Source organism: Rhinolophus hipposideros, assembly GCF_964194185.1.
Source record: "Rhinolophus hipposideros genome assembly, chromosome: 22".
NCBI lineage: Eukaryota > Metazoa > Chordata > Mammalia > Chiroptera > Rhinolophidae > Rhinolophus > Rhinolophus hipposideros.
In genome coordinates, this window is record NC_138068.1 from 40031401 (window position 1) to 40059316 (window position 27916).

Consider the following 27916-nt stretch of genomic DNA (forward strand, 5'->3'; position numbering starts at 1 on the left):
GCTGCCTTATGGGCACCTTGTGTTATCCCCCAAGCTCTACATTCCTTCTGCCTTGTGTCTTTACCAGAGGTGGCCTGTTTGGCAAAGAGGAGTGTGACCCAGGAGGTCCATCCCAGGAGGGTCAGGGGCAGTGGGGCCTTGGCATTCCCCAAGGCCTCTCATGTGCTGAGAGCCTCTCGCCCCAGCCAGACTGGGTCCTTGACCCCTGACCAACTTTGTGTTGTGAACTTAAAAAAATAGTTGTGCAATTTGAGTGTGTGCTGGTCTGTTTACCCAGCATCGGAGCATGTGCTCGGAGTGAGTCAGGACTGAGTTTCTAGGCCACCTTCTTCACTGGCCTATTTCTGGCTGACATACAACCTCCTCGCAGCTGGTTCTGATAAGCCTCCCAGTAGTTGTTTGAGAGCACTGAGATGGTCCTCTGCATGCAGCAGGCAATAGTGGAGGGGATTTCCTTTTCCAGAACACACTCAGGGACACTCAGCTGGTTTCCCAAATCTCTCTTTTCAGCCTTTTCCCTGGAAGGCTCAGGAATCAGCTTTGCGGATTTATTCCGACTCATTGCTTTCTACTGCATCAGCAGGTAAGGCCTCTTTTCTCTTATGATTTCCATCACCTGATTGGTGTGCAATATAATTGCCCTGAGGTTTCTTGATTAAAACAGGACAGGGGGATCTGGGAGGCTTACCTCCTGTTAGATGTCACTGGAATCATTGGCTACTGAAATAAAATGGTCACCAAGTCCCCTGCACCAAGTTTAAGATGAAAATAATTACCCTGGACCTGCTAAATGTAACATCTCATTAATTAACATGACTATGTTCTCAAGGTGCTCTCATGGCTCCTTTCACTTAGACCCATCAAGCAGGAAAACACATACATGTGCACACACACACACACACACAGAAAGGGACCAGTGATGCAAACCTGTCACATTTCAAGGTCCTGATAATTTTCTGAAAACTTTCCAAGGGCTATAGTTCCTTAATGTGGAACTAGAAATGTAGGTTCCTTATACCAACCTACAAAGCGTGCATCATTGTTGTGGGGACAGAGCCCCAGAGAGCAGTTTCCAGGCTCTCAGTCTCACTTGGAGAGATGCTGGCTCGGATGGTAGAGCGCCATCGGCTGTGGCTGGTTAGCTAATTGGCCACTGATATAACTGCCGCGGCTGCGCTGGTTGGAGAGTCAGTCGGTTGGCAGGCAGAGAAGCAGACAGTAGGTTGTAGGTCGTGTGGCTCCAGCCTCCAGTGAGACTATAGTGCTCTCAGCGAGACTATAGTGGTATGACTCCCCTACCTATGGTTCCGTGGGTGTTCCTTTTCGGCCTCACCATATCCTGCATTCTTATGTGGGGAGCGGGAGCTGAGACCCCACATGTCACCCCGCGTGACACTGCCCCTCATCACGCTCCTAGCAGTAGTGTGGGGCCAGGGCCAGGAGTGCAGTTTCCAGGCTCTCGGCCTCACATAGAAAGGTGCTGGCTAGGGTAGTAAATGACCATCAACTGTGATTGGATGGCCATCAGCTGTGGCTAGTTGGCCGTCAGCTGTAACCTGTGAGCCATTGGCCACTAATATAACTGCCATGGCTATGCTAGCAGAAAATGAGAGCTAGCAAGAAGATGGTGGCTGAGCTAGCAAGCAGTGGAGTGCAGGTTGCGGATTACAGAGAAGTGGACGGCAGGTTGTGGATAGTGTGGCTCCTGCTTCCTGTGTCTCCAACTCAGCTGCCAGCGAGACTATAGTGGTATGACTCCCCTATCTATGGCTCCGTGGGTGTTCCTTTTTGGCCTCACCATGTCCTGCATTCTTATGTGGGGAGCGGGAGCTGAGTAAACATGCATGTCACCCTGCATAACACTGAGTAAGACATTCCTTGTACCTGTTGGATTAGGCCCTTCAGGGGCAGACACTAAGCAGTTTACTCCTGGAGGTCCTGGGCCAAGGGAAGTCACACAATCAATGGTCTGAGGGTGGGGAGCCACTTTCAGAAGGGGACTTCTGTAATGCAGGGTCTCAGCTCCCGCTCCCCACACAGGAACGCAGGCCAAATAGGAACAACAATAGAGCCATAGGTAGGGGAGTCATACCACTATATTCTCAATGGCGCCTGGTCAAGATACAAAAGCAAACATCCTCCAGTACCCCAATGAGGGGTCTTCCTGCAGCCCAGTCTTGCTGGCGGCCAGGCGAGACACAGGAAGTAGGATTCACACGATCCGCAATCCACAATCCGCTTTCTAACCTCACTTGCTAGCCGCAATCCGCGCCTGCTAGTGCAGCCATGGCAGTTATATCAGTGGCCAATGGCTAACTGGCTACAGCTGACAGCCATTTACTACCCGAGCCAGCGCCTTTCCACGTGAGGTAGAGAGCCTGGAAACTGTTCTCTGGGACTCTGTCCCTACAATTCCTGTGCTGTTTCCCAACAGGAAGAAATGAGGGGCTTCCCCAAGATTAGGCCAGAGCCCTGTGAGTGCCTCCTAGGGTATGGCAACTGCCAGGGAACAGACAGTAGCCCTTGGCTTGTGTGAGGAAATCTGCTGCCCCAAGACAGGAGGCCAGTGCAGGAGCACCCATTGTCCCCAGGGAACCACACCTGGTCTGGTTTGAGGCCAACCAGGCCCTGGGAGTGAATTTCAACACTAACATGTCGATCAGAGGTGAAGTCGGCCAGTGTTTACTCTTCATAGTTTGCTTGTTGGTGATTGTGCTGTTGTTGTGAAGAATCATTGCACCTATAATAAAGCATTTGGCAGCAGTGCGCAAAAGATATCATCTCTCTCCTCAGTGTTCATAATAGACCGGAATGACTGCTGTCCAGGGCTGGTTGGTGATTAAAGGAGATAAAGTACATGAAAGCCTTTTATAAACTCTAAGCAAGATGCCAATATAAATTGGTGCTTACAGGAAAATCCCAGCATTGACATTCTGTGGTTAGGGAGACCTGAGATTCATTTTCCTATTTTTTTAAAATGCAAAGATTCTTGATGTTTTTGTTTCTCCTTTTCACCATATGTTACTAATTTATTTAAATCTATGTTCTTAGTAATCAGTAATTGATTTGACCCCATCTTACCAAAATATTTTTGAAATGTTCTAGTTGGTCGTTAGTACATAAATATATTCAGATAGGGAAAGTGGCTGGACCATCAGCTCTGGTAGTCACACAGAACGTACGTGCACTAGACTAGAGAAATCACAGATCAACAAGCATGATTCACCGCAGCAGGAAGGCACATTGAAAAGCAGAGTTGAGAGTACAAGCAGTGATGCACGCCTTGGCCACCAAAGCCTTGTAGCTCTCTGTCGGTTTGGTGTAATCAGTGCAGTGTAGAGCATTGCCTTTCAGTTTTTTACTAGAATCATCTGGAATCTTGGTAGAATGCAGATTCCAACTAAGGGGATCTGGGACAGCACCTGAGATTCCATTTTCAACAAGCTCCCAGGTGATGGGACCAATGCTACTGGTCCTACAGCTGCATTTTGAGTAGCAAGGGGCCAGAGAAAATAATTATCATTATTAATTATTAAATACAGGGGGTGCCAAAAAATGTATACACATTTTAAGAGACGTTATCTATCCTAAAGCAGTAGTTGGCCGTAATCAGAAGTGTCTAGACACTGTTGGTAACCACTTTGAGCACCTCTTATAATTGTAGAAGTCAAACATGACTTGTATTCATTTCGGTATATATTGAGTATTACAATTTTAATAGTTTTTTCCTTTCTTAAAATGTATATACATTTTTTGGCACCATCTGTATAAGTATCATTTCAGGGGCTTTCTCTATATGTGCTAGGCACCATACATACATTATTTCTAATCCTCATGGCAACTCTGAAATTAGGATCATGAAGACACTGTGGCTCGGAGAGAGTGAGAGACTTGCCCACATTCAATTAATAAGTAGCAGATACTGGATTTGAACCTGCCTTGATGCCAAAGCCCATATTTTCCCACTAGAGAGCACAGCTCCACAGGCTCGAGGTCCAGCATACCTGGGTTCCAGTTTCCACTTCATCCCACATTAGCTCTGTGAGTGGGTGCAGGGACCTCTCCATCTATGTCACCCTATGCTCCTGATCTGTGAAATAGGGGACATCAAAGCTTCCTCCCAGAGGCATGGGCCCCACATGATTTAAGGTGGTTGGTGTAATGCAATAATAGGTGCTCATTAAAATTAGTCTCCTCCCCTTTAGAAATACGACATAGAGCAAAGTTAAAAAATAAATCTAGATTATGCATGTACTAAAAATTTTGAGTGAAATGTTTATACCTAAGATGGCTTTATTTGTCTGTTACGCAAGTTTTAGAATCAGGGCCCCTTTCCTTAACAGGGTGTAGGTGAGAAGGAAGTGCCCCCTTTTGTGTGTGTGTAGGCACATGCATGCGTGCATGTAGGAGATGCTGTGTGCCCTGGCTGGCACAGTGGGAGAGGACTCATGCACAACATCTAATTTTCTAGTAGATCAAAGCCTAAAACCACCCATTAGCAAATGACAGGTGTGGTTTCCTGTCATATATATCATTAAGAAAAACCAGTCATGTGATGTTTAGGCTCCAGGTACTGTACTGGGCAAGGTAAAAGCTTAAAATAAATGTAGGTTGGTTTTGTTATATGTGGCCTTCCCCCAAAATTGTCTCAAGAAAGTAGATATTACTTAAGTTGGTATAGCCATAGAAACATATATTTATTTGTATGATTTTTTTTTAACTTTTATTGGGGGTTGTTGGGGAACAGTGTGTTTCTCCAGGGCCCATCAGCTCCACGTCAAGTCATTGTCCTTCAATCTAGTTGTGGAGGGTGCAGCTCAGCTCCAAGCCCAGTCCCCGTTGTCAACCTTGTTGTTGAGAGCTCGTGCTCTAACCAACTGAGCCATCTGGCCGCCCTATTTGCACGATATTTTGGTGTTAACAAAGTTCTGGTTCCTATTGATCTTCATTTAAGACTCTAATCAGGATCACTGCATCTCTGGGGTCAGGCAGCATCCCCTGAAGTTCCACCTGCTTCATCTAAAACAGATGCAAGAAGACAAGTAGAAGGAGGTGCTCACAACATTTGGGGGCAGGCAAAAGGGTCTCCTGGAAGCAGGAGTGAACCAGGCTTGACGCCCCAGGAAAGGGGAGCCTCCTGACAGCCAACTGCTGGTGTTTTTGTGAGCAGTATATTAGAGCTCTGTGACACTAGTACATTTTATTCAGGTTTTGCTCTTTCTAATTTGTTATTCATTGTCAACAGCTTCAAGGGTTCCAAAATTCTCAGTCATCCATATTAAATCTGATGCAGCCTAGAATGTTCCCTTATCCTACTGCGAACAAGTGATTTGGTATAGTTATTCTCTTTAATGGAAATTTTCAGTGCATCTTGTGTAGATAAAACACAAGCAGAAACTCCAAGTTTTGTCCCTCATTCCCCCCCAGCCGCATAGCCCCTTGCTGTTCTTTATACATGTCAGACCCGCTCCCACCCAGGGCCTTTCCGCCTGCTGCTCCATCTGCCTGGAAAGTTCTTTTCCTCACCTGTACTTCATGGCCCCCTTTAGATCTTCAGTCAAATGCTATCTGCTCACGGGGCTATCCCTGGCCAACTCTCACACTTGAACACCATTATTCCCCTTTTGCACTTTATTTTTATCCATGGCACACATCCCCTTCTCATCTAGTCTATAAATTGTACAATTGTTGATTGTCTGTTGGTGTCCACTGAAATGAAGCTTCTCACAGGCAGAGACTTTTGTCTGTTTTGTTCCCAGTACCTGGAACAGTGTCTACCACATGATAGATGACTATAAACATTTATTGAATGAATAAGTGAATTCATTATAAGACCAATACCACCACTACAAAAATAAATATTGTTATTGAATATTCATCCATTTATTCGAAACATACTTTTCCCCTATTTTTATCAGGCAAGACGCTGAGCTGAGAGCCCTGTCACCAATGTTGAGAGCATGGTCCTAACCCTTGTGTATGAAAATGAACAAATATTTATTAAGTCTGCCTTTACCGTTTCTGAGAAGGCAAGAGGCCACGCTCTATGCATTTACTGGGGCAGTGCTATGCCCTGGCCACGGAAGCAGCCTGGAGCCAGCTCAGCAGCTTCCTGTTGGGCCTTTTGGTCTGGGATGCCGCATTGTGTGTGTTCGCTGGTCTACACATAGTGCCATGCTGCTTGGGGGCAGGATTGTTGCCTGAGGTCCTGTAGACTTGCCTTCCTACTCTAAGTGTGGTCCAGGGCAGCAGAATCTCCTGGGAGCTTGACAGAAATGCCAAATCTCCAGCATCACCCAGACCTCCTTAGTTGGAGTATGCAGTGTAACAAGACCCCCTCCCCCCATCACAGCCAGGGTTGATGTGCAATACCTTCAAACACAAGAGGAAGTTCTCGCCTCAATATTCATTGAGAATCTGCCACATGTAAGGCAATAGGATGATAAACATTAGTTTAGGATTACACATTCCTGCCCAGGGAGTTGGGCAGTCCAACATTCAGAGCAACTAGCAAATTAATAATAATGTTTATGTCTATGATAGATCCACCAACATAGTCAGCAGTTCCCGTAAGAACTCTGGGTACATTTTAGCTATCCGGGAAGGAAATCTGGTCCTCGCTGCAGATACTGAAACCATGCAGTCTTGTCTCTCAGCCTGTTCTACCTACGTTAATATGGTGCAGGAACAGTAGTTCTACAGTCCAACACCAGTAAAGTTCTGGTTAGACATGCTGTGACGTTGACTTAGGACATTTTAAATAGTTTAAGCTAAAAATGTCTCTTGGATGGAAATGAAAGCGAGAGATAGAAACATGACATGTAATTACAAATATTCTCTTTTTTGAAAAATCAGGGATGTTCTGCCATTTACCTTGAAGTTGCCTTACGCCATTTCAACAGCCAAGACGGAAGCTCAGCTTGAAGAACTAGCCCAGCTGGGACTAAGTAAGTGCTGGTCCCTGCCCAGGTCTCTCTTGAAATGAATCCATGTAGCAGATCAAAGTTGGGCTGGCTGATGATACATTGTCACATCGGAAAGTAATCCCCATCTCCATGGCAAAACTTCAGGTCCATGAGAACCCTGAATCACACCTTTTGGGAGTCTTTTTGCAAGTCAGATGTTGAACCAATTCTCAGAGGCAGGTGCTGAGTTTGCCTGGGTAACCCCCACATTCTCCCAGCGTCTTTGAGTTTGAACTACCCAAAATGTCTAACTCAGTAATGTGTCATTTCTTTCTTTTCTGTGGCATCTTGCTGGGGAAAGGCAGTACTTGACAGAAAGGGAAATTCAGCACAGTGTTTCTCACATGCATGGGTTTTATTCTAGAGGAACACATAGGCACTGATGACACTGCTATGCTTTGAGGAATTTGACGGTGCAGGCATCTAGAATAACATCCGTCTCGCTTCCTCTCTTGTTGTTGAATTCCAATGCTGGTATTCTGGGTCATGTCGCTTACGCTACCGTTCATCCTTGCCCTGGCCAGCTGGGCACTTGCTCCCCTCTTGCCTCTTTGCCAATGCCCGTAAACCAACACCATGCTGCTGGACAGTGGGTGACAATGGATCAGGACATACAGTTCACCCAATTTCACTTCTTTGTCCCACTGCCCTGGAGAATCCATGTGGATTTAACTTTCACAAAAAACTTTTTTCTCCTAAATGAGAAAGGGAAATTTTCTTAAGATTTCAGTGCTTCAGTCTTCAGATAAAAAACCAGGCCAAAGTATTTGAATGGAAGTTTGAGATTCTGAAGAGCAAGTGCCAGGATTCCGAAGCCCTAAGAAACAATGATGCTTGACCCAGCAAATAAAGATATATGTGTTCCTCCTTTGGCATATTTTTCTCTTAATTTAAACTTGTTTTGAAGCAGGTGCCATTGCCAAGGGAGCCTGCATAATTCATAGAGAAGCCTGGATGTAATCAGCTAGACTGTAGGCCCCTTTAAGACTTAGACCAGGTCTCAGATTTCTCTGGTGACCTCTGTCCCCATAACTCCTGGTACAGGTGTCAGCATGCAGTGTATGCTTTGTGCCGGGGCTGAAGGACGGAAGAGTCATGGACACTGCTTCTGCAAAAATGTCTTGTTCTAGTGGCCACTACGCAGAAACAAATCAGGTTAACATTAGTTAATTAACATATATTCAACTCGAATTGTCAAGGCACAATTATCCATTTTGTAGAGACAGCACATTGTAAAATTCTGTATTTCAATTATTTGTTCGTTCATCAAATATTTCTGAGGAGCCTGCTATGTGGCAGGCACTATGCCACACATGAAGTGGTCAAAAGTTAATAGTGTCTCTCTCCTACCCCACCGCTCAGGTTTATAGTCTATATGAGAGGAACACACACACGTGAGCTAAGTGTATTACACCTTATAAAGTCTTTCGGTGGTGCCAGTAGAACTCTAAGGAGGACCCAAAGGCAGTGGGAGCAGTTCCACCGAGACCCACACTGGCCAGTAGAAATACATATAAGGCGAGCCAGTGTATAATTTTAAATCGTCTAGTAGCTACATTAAAGAAAATTAAAAAGACCCAGATAAAATTAATTGTTATAATTTATTTAACATAATTTATCTGAAATGTTATTTCAACATATAGTTAATATTAAAATATTAATGAAATATTTTACATTCTTTTTTTTCATACTAAATGTTTGAAATCTGGTATGTATTTTATATTTACAGCACATCTCTGTTTAGGCACTAAATTTTCATCAGAAATACCTGATCTACCATGTTTCCCCAGAAATAAGACCGGGTCTTATATTAAGTTTTGCTGCAAAGACACATTAGGGCTTATGTTCAGAGGATGTTATCCTGAAAAATCATGCTAGGGCTTATTTTCCGGTTAGGTCTTATTTTCGGGAAAACATGGTATATTTAGATTTCATTAAATTTACAGTTGAAAAGATAGATTCACATACCCAAATGCCAAACCTACTTAAAAGTTTTCCAGTAACTGAACTAAGCATCAGTTTTTAAATTTGAGAGACATTAAATAAAATTTAAAACTGAGTTTCTCCATTGCACTAGCTGGATTTCAAATGCTCAGTAGCCACTGTTGGCTCTCGTGTTGGATGGCACAGAACTAGAGGGAAAGGAAAGAGAAGAGAAAGCAGGTGACACAAGCCCCAGTATCAGGCATGTGTGCAACAGAGATGAGGCAGGGCAAGGTCTCCCAATGTCAGCTTCTTTCTAACTCCCCTTGACCAGCCATTCTGGGCCCATAGGAAAGAAACACATTTTAAGCAAACACAGCAAGAAAAAGCTATATAGAGAGAATGACCTATTCCAAACAGAAATTACAACAGCGTTTAATTTATCACCACCACTGCTTGCCTTAATTTGCTTGGAAAACTGAGACCCATCTGTAAAAGGGGACATTGGCAGTATAGCTGCAATAGGCCATGTTTACTGCTCCAAAAAGTGTTGAATATGTATAGCCGGGGTGAGGAGGTTATGTAGGATTTGGGAGGATGGGGCAGCAAACCCCAAAGATAAATGGTTGAACTTGGACTTAATATTTGCATAAGTTTGCTGTCCTTGTTTTTGCTGATGGGACCTATGAGTGTATTTTTCCTCCTTTGGGGGTTTTAATGCTGAACATGTGAAACCCTAAGCAGATTGTGTAACATCCCCCAGGCCCAGCTGCTGGTCCTGCCCATTAAAGGGGAACTGCCAGGCCCTCTGCAGGCCACCCCCAGAAGTAAACTGGAAAAGGGGTTGGTGTTGCTTCGCTTTTTGTAAAGTCAGGGAGCCCCATGGCCTTTTCCAAGCTTATACTGTAACAATTCTAGTACTTTTTTCCTCACCTGTGAAAAGACTGGGCTGTCTTTGTTTGTTAGCCAAACCATTTCTCAAGGGCTTTGAAGGTGAAAGCCCCTGGAGCATTCCTGTGAACCCACAGCTGGGCCTGGCAGCATTTCTACACTTTCCAGTAAGGGAATGCAGTTAAAGCAGAAAAAAAAAAAAAAAAAAGAAAGAAAGAAAGAAAGAAAAAACATCAAGCAAAGCACCTCCTCCTCTCAAGACAAGAGTAGTCATACAAGTGTGCTTTCTTTTTAATTTGTGAAGGATTGGCCCAAGTGTACTGTATTTACATTCTTGTGTTCACTGATAATGACTTTCAGATTTTTGGAGCTCTCCAGCTGACAACAAACCCCCAAACCCTCCACCTCCCCATAGGCCTCTCTCCTCAGACGGTGTTTGCCCTGCCTCCCGTCAGCTCTGCCTTATAAATGGAGTGCATTCTATAAAAACCAGGACGCCTTCAGAGCTGGAGTGCAGCCAGACGAACGGGGCCCTGTGTTTTATTAATCCTCTTTTCTTGAAAGTGCACAGCCAGGACCTCAGTGGAGGCCTGAAGCGGCCGTGCACCAGGACTCCCATTGCGAATGGCACTGAGAGGCCCCGGTCCCCCCCGCCCAGACCCCCGCCCCCCGCTATTAATAGTCTGCACACAAGCCCTCAGCTGTCCAGGACTGAAACCCCGGCGAGCATGCCAGAAACAGTCAACCATCACAAACATGGGCACGTAGCTCTGCTCGGGACGAAACCCACCCCCATCCCTCCACCCCGGCTGAAGAAGCAGGCTTCTTTTCTGGAGGCGGAGGGCGGCGCGAAGGCCTTGCCCGGCAGCCGGCCTTGCGGGGCCCGGGGGCGGGAGGCTGCGCAGGAGCCCGGCACAGCTGGCAGCCCCGGTGGCGCCCCGCCTGCGGCGGCCCCGGGGCATTGCACAAGGGCCGAGCCCGCCAGCTCTGAATCACGGCCCCAGTGGCATGGAGGCAGACAGAGGCTGAGCGACATGAGCATTTCCACTTCCTCCTCCGACTCGCTGGAGTTCGACCGCAGCATGCCCCTGTTTGGCTACGAGGCCGACACCAACAGCCTGGACGACTACGAAGGGGAGAGCGACCAGGAGACCATGGCGCCCCCGATCAAGTCCAAGAAGAAGAGGCACAGCTCCTTCGTGCTGCCCAAGCTGGTCAAGTCCCAGCTCCGCAAGATGAGCGGGGTGTTCAGCTCCTTCCTGACCCCGGAGAAGCGCATGGTCCGCAGGATCGCTGAGCTGTCCCGGGACAAATGCACCTATTTCGGCTGCCTGGTGCAGGACTACGTGAGCTTTTTGCAGGAGAACAAGGAGTGCCATGTGTCCAGCACGGACATGCTGCAGACCATCCGGCAGTTCATGACCCAGGTGAAGAACTATTTGTCTCAGAGCTCGGAACTAGACCCCCCCATAGAGTCGCTGATACCTGAAGACCAAATAGGTAAGTACCCAGTTTGCCTTCTTTTTTTTTTTTTTTTTTTTTTTTACAATATAAAAGATGCGATAACCTCGTAGGACAGTGCATTCTGTGTTAGTTATCTTGGATGAAGTTTTCTTCGGAGTTCGAAACAGAACATTCCACCCGCTGCATTTGAATGCATAGGTAGCTTCTTAAAGTAAACCTCACTGTTGGAACTGGCATGGCTGCTGCATGCCAGGCTGGAAAATGTTCTGGGGAACGACTGACGGGCACTTCAGAATGGTTCTGTTCAGGGATCAAGTTTGCTTTCTGAGGGTCTGGTTCTCCGCCTGCTTTTGTGCTGTATGTGTGACACCACTGTTGAGTGTTTTCTGAAAGTGGCTCTCTGCAGGCTGTGCATGCACAGAAAGGTATTTTTCTGTCTTTCCAGGAGGCAGTGTTTTATTCTGCTTTGCTTGGGAAGGACTTTTTACTGAGGTATAGCATATATTCTGAAGACTGCTGAGAGGACCATGTGCAGCTGGATGAGTTTCCACACTGACAAACACCAGCTCAGTAACCAGAACATAACCAGCATCAGATCGCCAACCCACCCACCCCCCGCCCCCACCCCCCGCCCCCAGGACTCTCACCCCATCGCCCTTCTCCCGAAAGGGTAACCACCCTGCTGGCTTCTAATTAATCCCACAGAATTCAGTAGGAAGCACTGTTTTGGAGTAAGAAAAAAAAAAGTATTTTGTGTACCTTTAAAATAAATAAGACAGTTTGGAGGTCACATGAAAGGTGTTTCCTCCAAAGTCAAGAGGAAATACTTTCTTTATAACCTCATTGAAGGGCTGAATTAGTGGTTACTTTGGCCAAGGAAAATTTGAATTTGGCAAGCAGTCTTTTTTTCCAGGGCGAGAGTGTTGAAGGGATTTATTTATTTGTTTAATTTCAGAAGGTTGACTCTAAAAGGCTAATAATTTCAGAGACCTCATTCACTGGGCAGCAACAGCCAAAAGAGCTACCAAACATTTCCAGGCAGTTTTTGAAGCTAAACACAAATTCCTTCTCTCTGATTGGGTCTGTTTGTGGAAAGTAGTAAACAGTGTGTGGTAGAGAGTTCTCTCTCTCTCCTCCCTCCCCCTCTGCCCTCCCTTCCCCTCTCTCCTTCCTCCTCCTCCTCCCCCTCTTCCTTTTTCTTCTCCTCCTCCTCCTTGTTTCTCTCTCTCTCTCTCTCTCTCTCTCTCTCTCTCTCTCTCTCTCTCTCTCTCTCCTTTAAGTGAGTTTCAGCAGTTCTTTGATTTTCTCACAATGGAATCAAAGCCTTGTTTGTTTTTCTGTGGTTTGAGCTTGGATCCATGAGGCGTGGTTAGATCTGGGCTGTTGCTGAAGAGAGAGGCTCTAAGGAATGTGCCCTTGTAATGTGCCTTAGAACTGAAAAAGGCTTCAAGGAGAATCAAAATAGCCACACAGGCACCTCTTTCCCCCATCCCACCAGAGGCCACTTCTAAGGGAAGCTCAGATGTATTAACAGGGACCCCTGAACCTGCCTGAGAAGCTTTCTCTGAAGGGGCCGAGGGGAAGCGTGAAGCAGGCGCTGATGTCAGCCCTGGGCTATGTGGCAGGCATCACCAACCAGCCCACAGAGACAAGGCTCGTTAGGGGACTTTGTTTTCTTCACTGCTGATGGAAGAACCAACCGAAGTGCTGGTCCTGGGAAGCTCTTCGGCCAGCTCCTTTTGAAGTAAAGTTCAGATATGACTCTTGCTCTTGGAATACAAGGTCTCATTTTCTCCAAAAACAAATATACACTTTGCTGCTCCAAAAAGATGCAGCTTTTCATTTAAAATCTAAGGTCATAAGGGAAGGGAAGCTGACAGCTATGGAGCCCCTAATTTGAGTCAGGCAGCCTGTACAAGTGATTTCAGTGAGTCCTGCCTCACCCCTGTGAAGCGGGTGTGGGCATTATTCCTGTGGGGGGAAGAAAGGCAGGGCTTTGCCAGGCAGAGCCATTTGTCCCAAGACTACATCAGCTAATAACCAGCAAGTGCAGTATTTGAACTTCCTTCCATTGGATTCAAAGCCTGTGGTTTTTGAACTTCACCCCTCTGCTGCTCCCTGTGTTCATATTTTCTTGTCAAAAATTAAAGGGAATAGAATAAAATTTTCCATTATGTTGTACACTTAAAACTAATGTAATATTACATGACAATTACACCTCAATTAAAAATTAATTTAAGAAAAATTTTAAATTAAAAAAAAGAAATTGGGGGCGGCCAGCTAGCTCAGTTGGTTAGAGTGTGGTTGCCAGTTCGATCCCTACATGGGCCACTGTGAGCTGCACCCTCCACAACTAGGTTGAAACAACTACTTGAGTTGGAGCTGATGGATCCTAGAAAAACACAACTTAAATAAATAAAGTTTAAAAAAAGAAAAAGGACAAAGAAAGGAATTAAGGGAACCTGGAATAGTAGGCTCTTTGTTGAGACAGCTCAGATTAAAGCTCTTTGTGGAGGTGTGGGCCTGGCCAACCTAATTGTTGCCACGATTTTTTATTGGTTTGTTTGGTTTGTTTTTTAAAACTTTCACAGAAATACATATCTATATTTAGATTTCATTAAATTTACAATTGAAAAAGGTAGATTCACATACCCAAATGCCACACCTACTTAAAAGATTTTCAGTAACTGAATTGAGCATCAGTTTTTAAATTTAAATTGAGAGACATTAAGTAAAATTTAAAACTGAGTTTCTCCATTGCATGAGCTGGATTTCAAGTGCTCAGTAGCCACAGGTGACTGACTGTTGGCTCTCATGTTGGACAGCACAGAACTAGAGGGAAAAGATGGAAGGATGAGAGAAAACAGGTGACAAAAGTCCCAATATTAGGTGTGTTTGCAACCTAATATAACCTAAGATGAGGCAGGGCACTTCATCATATCTACTGCTTCCCCAGTTAAACCATCATCCTATTTCGAAAATACAATGAATGTGCTGGGTGTTTGAAATGAAAAGGAAGGTGAACCAGAGCAAAGCTTCATCTGAGAAACTCATCATAAACCCAAATGAAGGAAAAGAAGTGACCCTAATTATTAGAAAACCAATCCCCTTAAATGTGCAAGTTACTGGATTAAGACTGGACTAAGAAAATGATAAGAAAATGGACTCAGTCTAGTTGTCTATTTTTATGTATTTCTAAATGGAGGGCTCACTAGTTTACTACAGACTTATTAATACAGTGACTCCTTTGAACCTTGTAACCAAGTCAGGGTTGGCACATTTGTGTAGACGTTGTTCATGGTTTGCAAATATAAGAATAAAGGCCAAGATGTATAAAATGACTCGCAGAGGGTTATGCTACTGATGAGCAGGGGAGCCTGGATTCAGATCAGGTCTCTGTGTCTGTTTGCTCATTCCCACCATATCTCTCTTCCTGGAAGGATGTAATTCCCTGTGAAAGGATTCACTTTGAATGCCATCCCTAGAATCCCAAGCCTCAAATTTGTTCTCAACAGGTGTCTACTAAGGCTCGTGAGGCTTTTCAAGAATGACAGTTGGGATCCTCTACTTAAAAAAAAAAATCTGTTCCTGTCCTCCTTTCCCACAACTTCTGAAGGAGATAGTTCTGAACTAGGAGGTGGGAACTTAAATGTAAAGCCTAGATTTATAGAATCTCCATCCTGAAATTAAGGAAGTTGAAGGAGGCATTTCACTGGTTTAAACCATGTAGAATTAGCGCCATCATTCATGTGAAAAATGACCATATGATGCATGTGTGTATGCATTAATATATGGAGATAGTGCGAATCTGTCTTCTTCAGAGTGATTCTTTAACTGCATAGAGAAAAACCAATGGAAAAAAAAACAATAGCGGTCATCAAAATGGCGGCGTGAGGTGAGCCTCTGTAAAGCTGCCCTGGATGTTACAACTAATCGAACAACAATAACTCCACAAAGGACTCCCGGCAGAGCAGACAGGCATGACGAAGAGGCCCACTACTGAATTCACCTAAAGGTGGGCAAATGGCACAAGCTGGGGAGGAGGGGAGGGAGAAGTGCGGAGACGGAGCAGTGCGGGCGCAGGACACAAACCTAGCTCAGTGCTCCCAGCTCGCTGCATCCCAGAACTACCGCACCTGCGGGAGAGGGAAGAATTCGGACTACTAGGGCTCTGCTTATGGCCCACAGGGCTGAGGGGGCAGCATATAACACACTGAACCCAACGCTCACGGCAGAAACCTCAGAGAAAAGACTGAGGGAAGAAGGCTGAAAACGGTGGTTTAAGCCCTCACTGCAGAGCAGAGAATGGAAGGCTTAGGCACTGAGACTAGCCTCCCCCTCCCTACCCTCCCAGAGCTCGCCCCACCCCCACCTGCCGGTGCTAGAAGTGGAATAGTAGCAGTGTCAGATCAAAACAGCAGAATATTTGCTGTTCTGAGAACTGTGGACCGCACACAGAAATTCGCAGCCCAACAAGTTCCGGCAAAGGGGAGACAGCTGTGGAAGTGGAACAGTCTGTGGTGGTGGTCACGGCCATTGCTCTGGGTCACCTCTCACAACTCACCCCACCCCTGGCCCCACCTATCTGGGCTGATCCCTGCAGGAGTAAACAGAACTGCTAAAACATACGGGCTCTGAATCTGGTGCAGAAAGATCTTTAAAACTTCAAAAGCCCTCCACATCCCCACAGGGACGTGGCGCCTTATGACCCAGGCGAAGTCTTAACAGAGGAGCAGCCCATTTCCCAGGGAATCCCCCCATTGTGTGAGAAGCTGGAATAGTGCAGAGAAAACATAGCACTACTGTGTGAGAGAGGGAAAAAAAAAGGCTGCAGTCGGAGAGAAAATAAAACATTCTACCAACAAATATTGGAAAACAAAAGAAAGACCTCTTTCTATCAACCTGTTGCAGAAGCCACTCCTGTAGATGTCTAGGAAGAGAAATAATAAATCAGTAATTGCTATGAATAACAAGGCTACAAGACAGCTCAGAAAGAAAGTGAAAAGTCTCCAGAAAAGGAATGTAAAGATATGGAAATATGTGACTTAAATGACAGAGAATTCAAGATTGCAGTTCTGAAAAATCTCAACGAGATGCAAGTAAACACAGAAAGGCAATTTAATGAACTCAGAAATACAATCAGAGAACAACATGAGCATTTTATGAAAGAGATTGAAATTTTAAAAAAGAACCAAATGGAATTTCTTGAGATTAAGAACTCAATAGAAGAAATTAAGAATGAAATAACCACCTTGGGTAGTAGAGTTGACCAGATGGAGGAAAGAATCAGTGACATCGAAGATAGAAACCTGGTAATTACACAGATGGATGAAGAAAGAGATTTGAGACTTAAAAGAAATGAAAGAATTCTACAAGAACTTTCTGACTCCATCAGAAAGAGTAATATAAGAATAATGGGCATACCAGAAGGAGAAGAAAGAGAGAAGGGAACAGAGAATATATTCAAACAATTTGTTGATGAGAACTTCCCAAACTTGTGGACAGAACTGGATCCTTAAATCCAAGAAACAAATACAACACGTAATTACCTCAATCCCAACAGGCCTTCTCCAAGGCACATTGTATTGAAGCTGTCTAAAATCAACGACAAAGAAAGAATCCTCAAGGCAGCCAGGGAAAAGAAGACAGTAACCTACAAAGGAAAGCCCTTTGGATTATCATCAGATTTTTCAGAAGAAACTCTACAAGCCAGGAGGAAGTGGAACCAAATATTCAAACTATTGAAAGAGAGAAATTAGGAACCAAGAATAATATATCCAGCAAAGATATCCTTTAGATATGAAGGAAGAATAAAGACCTTTCCAGACATACAGAAGCCGAGGGAATTTTCTAATACACAACCTGCACTACAAGAAATACTAAAGGAGGCTATTCGACCACCATCAAAAGGGACAATTTGTGGCAACATAAAAAGGGGGGGAGTAAAGGCCTTAACCGGGATATGGGAAGGAGAAAGTAAGCGTGCTGAAGAAAACGGAATACTCTAAATATCAAACTTTCTTTTACATAAACTTAAGGGTAACCACTCAAAAAAATTCAGAACTGAAATATATACTATAATAAAAGAAGAAACAGAGGGAAACATCATAAAATACCACCACACAGAAATAATAGACAACAACAAAAAGGCAAAGAAACAATGGAGACACAGCCTTACCAGAAAACTAAAGCTAGAATGACAGGAAATCCTCACGTATCAATAATCACCCTAAATGTAAATGGACTGAACTCTTCAATAAAAAGGCACAGAGTAGCAGATTGGATCAGAAAACTAAACCCAACCATATGCTGTCTCCAAGAGACACATCTCAGCTACAAGGACAAGCATAAACTCAAAGTAAAAGGGTGGAAATTGACACTCCAAGCAAGTAGTATCCAGAGAAAATCAGATGTAGCCATAATGATATCAGATGAAACAGGTAGCAGGGTGAAAAAGGTAACAAGAGACAAAAATGGACATTTCATAATGGTAAAGGGGAGTATACAACAAGAAGACATAACAGTAATCAATATTTATGCCCCCTATCAAGGAGCACCAAAATATACCAAGCAACTACTAACAGAACTAAAGGGAGAAATTGACCAAAACACAATTATACTAGGGGACTTAAATGCATCATTGACAGCTAAGGATAGATCATCCAAACAGAAAATAAATAACAAAATAGCAGCCCTAAATGACACATTAGATGAAATGGACATAATTGACATATATAGAGCACTTCGTCCTAAAACGTCAGACTATACATTCTTTTCGAGTGTACATGGAACATTCGCAAGGATAGACCATATCTTGGGACATAAAATCAGCCTCAGCAAATTTAAGAAGATTGAAATCATACCAAGCATATTCTCTGATCACAAGGCTATGAAGTTGGATATCAACTGCGAAAAGAAAGCAGGAAAAAACACAAATACATGGAGATTAAACAACATACTTTTAATGAACGACTGGGTCAAATAACAAATTAGAGGAGAGATCAGAAGATTCATAGAAACAAATGACAATGAAAATACATCCTACCAAAATTTTTGGGATGCAGCGGAAGCAGTTTTAAGAGCGAAATTTATCTAACTACAGGCCTATCTCAAGAAACAAGAAAAATCCCAAATATATAACCTCATGTTACACCTTAAAAAACTAGAAAAGAAGAACAAGTGAATCCCAAGCTTAGCGGAAGAAAGGAAATAACAAAAATCAGAGCAGAACTAAATGAAATAGAGAACAAAAATACAATAGAAAAAATTAATGTGATAAAGAGCTGGTTCTTTGAAAAGATTAACAAAATTGACAAACCCTTGGCTAGACTTACTAGGATAAAAAGAGAGAAGACACTAATAAGGAAAATCAGAAATGAAAAAGGGGAAGTTATCACGGACACCACAGAAATACAAAGGATCATGCAAGAATACTACGAAGGACTATAAGCCACCAAATTCAATAACCTAGAAGAAATGGACAAGTTCTTAGAAACATATAGCCTTCCAAGGCTGAACCATGAAGAACTGGAAAATCTAAATAGACGATCACCAGTAAGGAAATTGAATCAGTCATCCCAAACCTTCCCGAAAGCAAAACTCCGGGACCAGATGGCTTCACTAGTGAATTTTACCAAACCTTCAAAGAGGATCTAATATCAATCCTGCTCAAACTCTTCCAAAAAATTGAAGAAGAGACAGTACTCCCTAACTCATTTTATGAGGCCAGCATTACCATGATACCAAAACCTGGTAAGGACAATACAAAAAAGAAAACTACAGACGTATGTCTCTGATGAATATTGATGCAAAAATCCTAGCAAACAAAATTCTAGCAAATCGAATACAATCGAATCGAATACAAAATTCTAGCAAATCGAATACAACAATTCGTTAAAAAGATTATTCATCACGGCCAAGTGGGGTTCATCCCCGGGACACAACGATGGTGCAACATCCACAAACCCATCAATGTGATACATTACATAAACAAAATAAAGGACAAAAATCATATGATTATATCAATTGATGCAGAAAAAGCATTTGACAAGATACAACATCCACTTATGATTAAAACACTTAATAAAATAGGTATAGAAGGAAAATACTTTAACATAATAAAGGCCATATATGACAAGCCCTCAACTAATCTCAAAATTCATGGTGAAAAACTGAAGCTTTTTGCTCTACGTTCAGGAACACGACAGGGCTGTCCCCTATCACCTCTGCTTTTCAACATAGTGTTGGATGTCCTTGCCAGAGCAATCAGGCAAGAGAAAGAAATAAAAGGCATCCAAATTGGGAGTGAAGAAGTTAAATTATCACTCTTTGCAGATGACATGATGCTATATATAGAAAACCCTAAAGACTCCACCAAAAAGCTGTTAGAAACAATCAACGAATACAGTAAAGTTGCTGGCTACAAAATCAATGTAGAGAAGTCCATTGCATTCCTATATATTAACAATGAAATCTCAGAAAAAGAAATACAAAAAGAATTCCTTTTGCAATTGCAGCAAAAAGAATAAAATACCTAGGAATAAACTTAACCCAGGATGTGAAGGATTTATGTGCTGAAAACTATACGACATTTTTGAAAGAAATTGAAGAAGACACAAAGAAATGGAAAGACATTCCGTGCTCATGCATTGGAAGAATCAACATAGTTAAAATGGCCATATTACCCAAAGCCATATACAGATTTAATGCAATCCCCATCAAAATCCCAATGGCATTTTTCAAAGCAATAGAACAAAAAATCATCAGATTTGTTTGGAATCACAAAAGACCCTGAACAGCCAAAGCAATCTTAAGAAAAAAGAACAGTACTGGACATATCGTACTCCCTGACTTTAGCTTGTACTACAGGGCTACAATAATCAAAACAGCATGGTATTGGTCAGAAAAACAGACACATAGACCATTGGAATAGAATTGAGAACGCAGAAATAAAACCACATAAATATGGACAGATAATTTTTGACAAAGAATCTAAAAACATACAATGGAGGAAAGACAGCCTCTTCAATAAATGGTGCTGGGAGAATTTGATAGCCACATGCAAAAGAATTAAACTGGACTGCTATCTGTCACCATGTACCAAAATTAATTCAAAATGGATCAAAGATTTAAGCATAAGACCTGCCACAATAAACTGCATAGAGGAAAACATAGGTACTACACTTATGGACCTTGGGTTCAAAGAGCATTTTATGAATTTGACTCCAAAGGCAATGGAAGTAAAAGCTAAAATAAACGAATGGGACTATATGAAACTTAAAAGCTTCTGCACAGCAAAAGAAACCATCGACAAAATAAAGAGGTAACCGACTGAATGGGAGAAGATTTTTGCAAACAGTGCCTCTGATAAGGGGCTGATATCCAAAATATGCAAGGAACTCATGAAGCTCAACAAGAAAAAAACAAACAACCGAATTGAAAAATGGGCAGAGGACCTGAAGAGACATTTCTCCAAAGAGGACATACAAATGGCAAATAGAAATAAGAAAAAATGCTAAACATCAGTAATCATCAGAGAAATGCAAATAAAAACCACAATGCGATATCACCTCACCCCAGTCAGAATGGCTATCATCAACAAGACAAACAGTAACAAGTGTTGGAGAGGCTGTGGAGAGAAAGGAAGCCTCGTAACACTGTTGGTGGGAATGCAGACTGGTGCAGCCGTTATGGAAGGCAATATGGAGGTTCCTCAAAAAATTACGAATAGAATTACCATATGACCCAGCAATCCCTCTCCTGGGTATCTGCGCCAAAAATTTGAAAACATTTATACATAAAGACACGTGTGCTCCAATGTTCATTGCAGCTTTGTTTACGGTGGCCAAGACATGGAAACAACCAAAATGTCCTTCGATAGATGAATGGATAAAGAAGTTGTGGTATATATATACAATGGAATACTATTCGGTGGTAAGAAAAGATGATATAGGAACATTTGTGACAACATGGATGGATCTTGAGAGTATAATTCTAAGCGAAATAAGTCAGACAGAAAAAGCAGAGAACTCTGATTTCACTGAAATGTGGTATATAAACGAAAAACAACAAAAGAACAAGACAAACAAATGAGAAACAAAAATTCGTAGACACAGACAATAGTTTAGTGGTTACCAGAGGGTAAGGGGGGGTGGGGGGATTGAGATGAGGGTAAAGGGGGATCAAATATATGGTGATGGAAGGAGAACTGACTCTGGATGGTGAACAAACAATGAGATTTATAGACGATGTAATACAGAATTGTACACCTGAAATCTATGTAATTTCACTAACAATTGTCACCCCAATAAATTAAAAAAAAAGAAAGAAAGAAAAAAACAATTGCTCTCACCCACTGCGAATTTACCCATGTGCTCCTGTCACAACCCTTTAGATCAGCACTTTCTAACTGAGTATAAAATGATAGTCAGTCTCAAAAATGAAAAACTGCTATTCTAAATGGTTGTGTCCTATCATGGAGAATTGTCAGTCTGTTAGACTACTCTTTAAAGCGTTTCCTTCCCAAACTGCCATTAGAGGTTTTAAAATAAATATTAGTTGATTGTCATCAGCATCTCTCCTGGTTGGAGAATGAAGCCTGTGAAGATAAGATGTGGTGAGTTCCCATGTGAGCCAGCTCTCTGATCATTTCAGGACCACGTATTATGTTTCCCTTCTGGACAGTTATCCACCCACCTTCACCTCACCTTCTCCAAAGTAGTACACGGAAGGACAAACAAATGCTTTAACAAGAAGTGCACAGTTTCGGGTCCTACTCAAAAGCCCTAGGATCAGTAACTTCATCAACAGAGGGAGGTGTATTCATTACTGTTGTGTCCTGCCCAGTAAAGTATAGACAGGGTGTGACATTCCTCATTATTCCAACCTGTGTTTCTCTTTCGTGAGTTTTCACATCATACTACTCTTGCTTCAGTCTTTTTCAACCAATGGGAGAAATTAGTGCAAACTTTCTGGTAGTGAAATCTCCACTTTGCAGAACTAATTGTGTTTTTGTAGTTAGTGTTTTGATTTTATTCAAGCAAAATAGTTTTTATTTCTGATTTGTTGTTAATCTGAGAAAATCCCTTTGTTTTCAAGTCTTGTTCAAGGAAAACGAAATTTCTGCAACTCCAAAAAATGTTGGTAATCCCAAATTTTCTATTTTATTCAAACTGCCCACCACAGACTATCAACAATGATACAAAAAAGCCAACTATTTCTATTCATAAAAGTCAATAGTGAAAAACAAGACAATACTGTTTTGCTTTCTTTAATTCCTGTATACTAAAATGTGTATTTTCTCTGAGGAGCATTTTAATTATTTGAAGAAAAAGTATCCTTAAACTCTTTCCCAGTTGTTTCAAAGAGAACATCAATTTACATATACGTGTGTTTTTTTTCAATAGAGAAATACTGAAATGTGGTTAGACACCAGACAGCATTGCATGAATAAGAAAGGGGATTTGAACTGATTCCCTAGGAGTGAAACAATTACAACTACTCTGCTTCAGATCACTTTTTAAAAAATGAATATGTAAGTCTGGCTCAAACTTCAATGTCTAGTGTGACTTGTTTTTAATTTTTAATTCACAGTTTGGTTTAAGCCCTTGAGTTATGTATCTGCCCTTTTTCAGGTAAAGAGCCATTCTGAGAAATGTGATCAGAGAGACATATTGGTGCTAATATGTGGAGATTAAAACCTTGAATCTGACTTCTGATCTAGTAAACATGACCATGTCATCTAGAAGAAACGAACGTCCTTGTACAGTTAACAAGGGATAGAGAGAAAGGAGGATGGACCTCTTGCAGCATATAAAAAGAATGCCTGTATTATTTTTGAAAATTAGTTTAAGTAGATAGGAGACCACAGAAAGAAACACCTCTCTTTCCCATGGGGCATCATTTGTTGTATTATTTTTACTTTAGGACATCAAACTTGGGTTAATTATGCTTTATCAACTAAAAGAAGTTTCACAACTCCAGTTGAAAATCTCTGCCCAGGGGTCCCTGATTCCGTGATACTCTATACAAGGGAACTGTTAGTCCAATAATTCAGAGAGTCCTTGCTAACAATGTGGGGGTTAGGGGTGGCATCATAAAATAAGATATCTGTGCTAGAGTGTTTTCTGACTGTAGAATCTTCCATCTCGAGAAGGAGATAAGCATCTCCCTGGGCCGGATACATCAGCAGGTAAAAGAGGAATTCATGTAGGTATTGAGAGCATGAGCCAAGGGACACTTGAAATGCTACATTGATTGAAATGGAAGCGTGAGGGTCTTTAAGGCTTTGACATGTCTCCCAGTGCTCTACTCCTGCCAAAAGCATGGCTCTGATTGGCTGTCATGTGGGGCACGCACCTAGTGAAGCAGCCCTCACCGTCCAGGGGTCCCAACCACAGCCTGGCCTCACCTGACCCAGCCTCTCAACAGAGACCACATCGTACAAGCACAGCCCTCAGCCTCTCACCTCAGACATAATGTCCACTGTGGAGGCTCTTGTTTATTGTCTGGGCCTAGAGGCTTGTTTTGGAAGCCAGAATTCACAACCTGCCTCTTGTTGAGTCGAAGAGTATGTGTTACATGCATGCTTCATTTTTAATAGAACCAAGTGAAAGCCTCCATAATCCCTGACCCCTGTGTGGTTCTTCATAGTTTTCAAAGCACTTTTATGCATAGAATCCCATTAAATCTCCTTAATGCCTTAGGAGGCCCCATTTATTATACTCACTTTTATAGATGAGGAAACAAAAGCTTAGTGAGGTCAAGCCAGGATGCAAGTAAGACTGAAATCGACTCATGTGGCAGTCTTTTCCTGCATCTCACACAGCAGTTACACTGCCTTTCTTGTCTGTTTTATGAGGAGGGAGGATACCGAAGAGGTTGAGTCACACCATAGAGGGGCCTGAGATCCACATGCCTTATCATTGATGTTGTTACCCTGGCTCACCAACCCAAGGTTGAGTTTGCCAGGTTTCTGCTTGGTAAAATTAAATGTCCTCCCCCCTCCTGCCCATATTCTATTCCTCAGACACAAACAGCTAAGGATGTTTGCCCACACTCAAAGGATGAAGGTAGAGCTAAGCTCCACCTACTGAGGATGAGGGATCAACATAAATTATTTGGAATTCTTCTGTAAGGAGAATTGGTCTCTTCTCCCCGCCTTCATTTTTACTCACCTTCTAGTAGAAGGCACTGAAATCAGTCTGACAGATTCCATACATAAAATATTACATGAATATAGCCTATACTTTTGCATAATGCCCTTTCTTGAAGCACACCAAAATGAACAATAATATATAAATGAATCACCACCCCAGTGCTTGTTATCTTTGTTTTGGTGCCATCCCTTCTTGGCTTGTGGGATCTTCCTTTCGTGATGAAGTGTTCTTTATCATTTATTATTTATAGGCAGAGGTATGCAATCCTGATTACTTAAAGCAAAGCCAAGTATAGGGCATCCCTGCAGAGCCCCAGAGGACTCTGGAAATTGGGCTGGGTGCCCAACGCCTGGGCAATGGCTTCATCACCAGAGTCACACTTTCTGTTTTCTGCAGGGGTAAAGAGAAGAAACATAATTTTCACATAGTCTCCCGAAGGAAGGATTTATAGTTCAATTCAACAGTCACTTTTGGAGCACATGCTATGTGTGGTCCTTCATCACGACCCCCAGGTTTTGTGTTCAGAGGACTTCCCTTTACGGAGAGAAGTCTAATTCTCTAGAAGTCTGTGCCATGGCAAAGGCAACAAAGACTGCTGACTTCACAGGGAGAGGGGAGGAGCATGTGAAGAGGGAGGGAAAGCAAGACCTCCTGGGAATCCACATCGGGGAAAGCAAGGCGCCCATCAGACACAGGGAAAGCATGTGGAAAGGCGCAGAGACCCAGAGGGCCACAATCCTGTTGGCTTCAGCAAGAACTGGGCTGTTTGTGGGGGATATGCTGGGAAGAAGGAATGGAAGGCAAGGCCAGGGTACATCCTCAGGAGATGTCTGAGTTTTTAAGGTAGGGGACAGCATGTTAGAAACATCACTCTAGTGGAAATTTTTAACAATATTTCTAGCTCAGATACCAACCAAATCAAATCAGACACTGGCCATAAACACCTGTGGACCAGTGTGACAAGCCAGGGTGCCAAGGGCCTGGAGTGGACAGACATAGAGCAGGGGCCCAGGCCCTCCCCAGTTAGTAGAGCAAAAACAGTTAGTGGGGAACTGAACCCACCCTTCATCCCACGTGCTTTCTCATATGAAATGGGGCTGGGGCTCGCTCAATTCCTATCACTCTGAAAGATACACAGCTGCCCAGGGCGATCGGCTCCTCGTGGTTTTGAGCTGTTGGAGACAGAATGAGGCCATGATAGAACACGGGGAGTTTCAGGGCAGAAACACGCAGAGGGCCACACTTCAGATGTTGTGTCTTTGTACCTATGGATGCGAAGAGCTGAGCAACAGTAAGAAAACATGAGCGAGAGAAAGATGCACAGGAAACTGGGTGGTTTTACAATTAATTTATCAAAGTGCTTTCAGTTCCCATTTCAAACAAAGCAAACCACAGTTAACAGCAAAAAACGAAACGTTCATTAAACCTGGTGTCCCTTTACAAAGGCATGTACTGCACATTCAGAAGGAACAGAGGGAATCAATGTTTCTGCCTGCTGACTAGGTGTCAGGTGCATGCGAAGTGCTCATTGTATAAGCTCCCCTCAGCCCTCCCAACAATCCCATCGGGAACCTCTGAGTGATTCCGTTTTACAGGTAAGGCATCTGAGCCCTACGAAGGTCATCTTCTTCCCTCAAGGTCACAAAGTAGAAAACTGCTCATTTGGACTTCATATCTGACCTGAGGGTCACTGGGACACGAGGTGGTCTGCTTTATGAGTAGCTTGTACAGAGGGTTAGCAAAGTGCTGTCGTGGCTGCCTGGCTGTCACATCTCAGCTGTGCTGAGATGGGATGGATCAGTTCCTCGGCTGAATGGCAGGAGTGTGTGGTGGTTCAGAGTAAGTGATGAGGCTGGACTGCTGGGTTGGAAGTCCCAGCTTGGCTGCTGATAAGCTATGTGTGCTTGGTCATGTGTCTTCATGTCTCTCGGCCTCGGTTTCTTCACATGTAACATGCTGTGCTGGACACCGTTGTGCTTCTCCACTGAAACTCACTTACCTGTTTGATTTCCAACTGCCAGTGCCCGCAAAATTTTACCCGATACTTTCTCATGCCACCAGAGCCCTTGTCTAGGGTGGACGGAAATGCCCTCCCCAGCATTTGGGAGCAGCCCTCAAGCAGGGACTGAAGGGAGTCGGTATAGAGATGGCCCAACTACCTCCCCTCTGGTGGGACAACTCTGAGGCATGCTTTACACTGTGTCTTGGACTTCCCAGCAGGATTGAGCTCCACCTGCCCCCAGTGATAACTGGCTTAATAAAAAGCGTGCAATGTTGGCTGCCTTCCCTCTTAACTCACTTCCCCAGTTCACTACCAGTGCTTCCTGGCCTCACCATCTGAATGAACTACTCACATTTAACTCCTTGTCTCAGGGTCGGCTCATCTCAGTTGAAGGGTTGTAAAGTATGTAATAGGGCTCGAAACTCACTGAGCACCACTCAGTGTCAGTTCTAATCCTTAATCCAATTATACAGGCCGAGGAAAATGCGTTAGCAAGTAAAGGAACTATCAACTCCTTTTGCCCTTCTTGTACAGAGGGAGGCCCATCATTCCATCTGCTGACTTGTTTGCAGAATGAACACCCACACTTGCATGACTTCACCCTCACGGGAAGTCATTTCACTTCTAAGCCTCATGCCATGTGCAAAGTGAAGACGGTACTCGTTCCTACTTCAGAGGGCTGGAGTGAGGATTAGCATATAGTGAGGTCATAGATATCGCCCCCTTTGAATTAGGAACTGCACAAATAGATGCCCAATAAATATTAATGATCCTAACCATTTAAATTCACAATTTGAGCTCCCTGTGAAAAAGACCCATCTCTTGTCATCAAACATGAGCTTCTTTTTCTGTTATATATACTTCTTTCTAATTATCAGAATGCTAGAACTCTAATAAATCAAGATGCCATATAACCTAACCTAATCTTCTATCTTAGTCAAGTAACTTTACGTTGCAACCTGTACTTTTGAATGTTATGTTGTTTAGACTCTGGGTTCTGTTAGAATCCCCTGGAGAATATTTATGATTACTTCGTTTTGTTTTGCAAATTCTGTCTTGCCTTCCATGGGCAATGATTCCAATGGCAGTTCAGAAGTTCAAGGCAATGACAGTGAGAGAGGTGAAGTGACTTAGACAAAGTCACTTAGAAAGATAGAACCAGGCTAACTGCCAGGTCTCATGCTCCTAGTGCTCTTTCTAAGGCAGATGCCTTCTCTGGACTTCACCTTCACCTCTCAAGCTCTTGCTTCCCCCTAGGCAGCATTGGATAAGCATGTTCTAGTCTTGTGATGGTTCCTTGTCTGATCCCTGGCCTTCTCTGGAACCTATGCTGTCAGTCAGAGTGAAGCAACAAGGGCAAGGCTTCTGTCTTCCATTTCTAATAGGGGAGGGAGCACTCACAGCCTGGGAGGGAAATACACTTCATGCTTTTTACAAATAACTACATCAGGTCCCCTAAGACGGGAAGCATCCAAGCAGCTGCCAGGCTCTTTAACATCCTCCTTAATGTATGA

General features: G+C 43.3%; 1 protein-coding gene across 10 annotated transcripts in view; it reads left to right on the plus strand.

Moving 5' to 3' along the window:
- RIN2 (Ras and Rab interactor 2) overlaps positions 1-27916 on the plus strand; it is a 248212-nt gene that overhangs the window by 205633 nt on the left and 14663 nt on the right. For 9 of the 10 annotated variants that reach the window (XM_081034405.1, XM_081034406.1, XM_081034404.1 and 6 more), the window contains 3 exons: positions 511-583; positions 6856-6947; positions 10140-11279. In XM_081034405.1, the coding sequence (XP_080890531.1) occupies positions 511-583; positions 6856-6947; positions 10140-11279 (1305 nt within the window). The remainder of the gene's footprint in view (positions 1-510; positions 584-6855; positions 6948-10139; positions 11280-27916) is intronic. The other variant, XM_081034400.1, reaches the window with a different exon arrangement.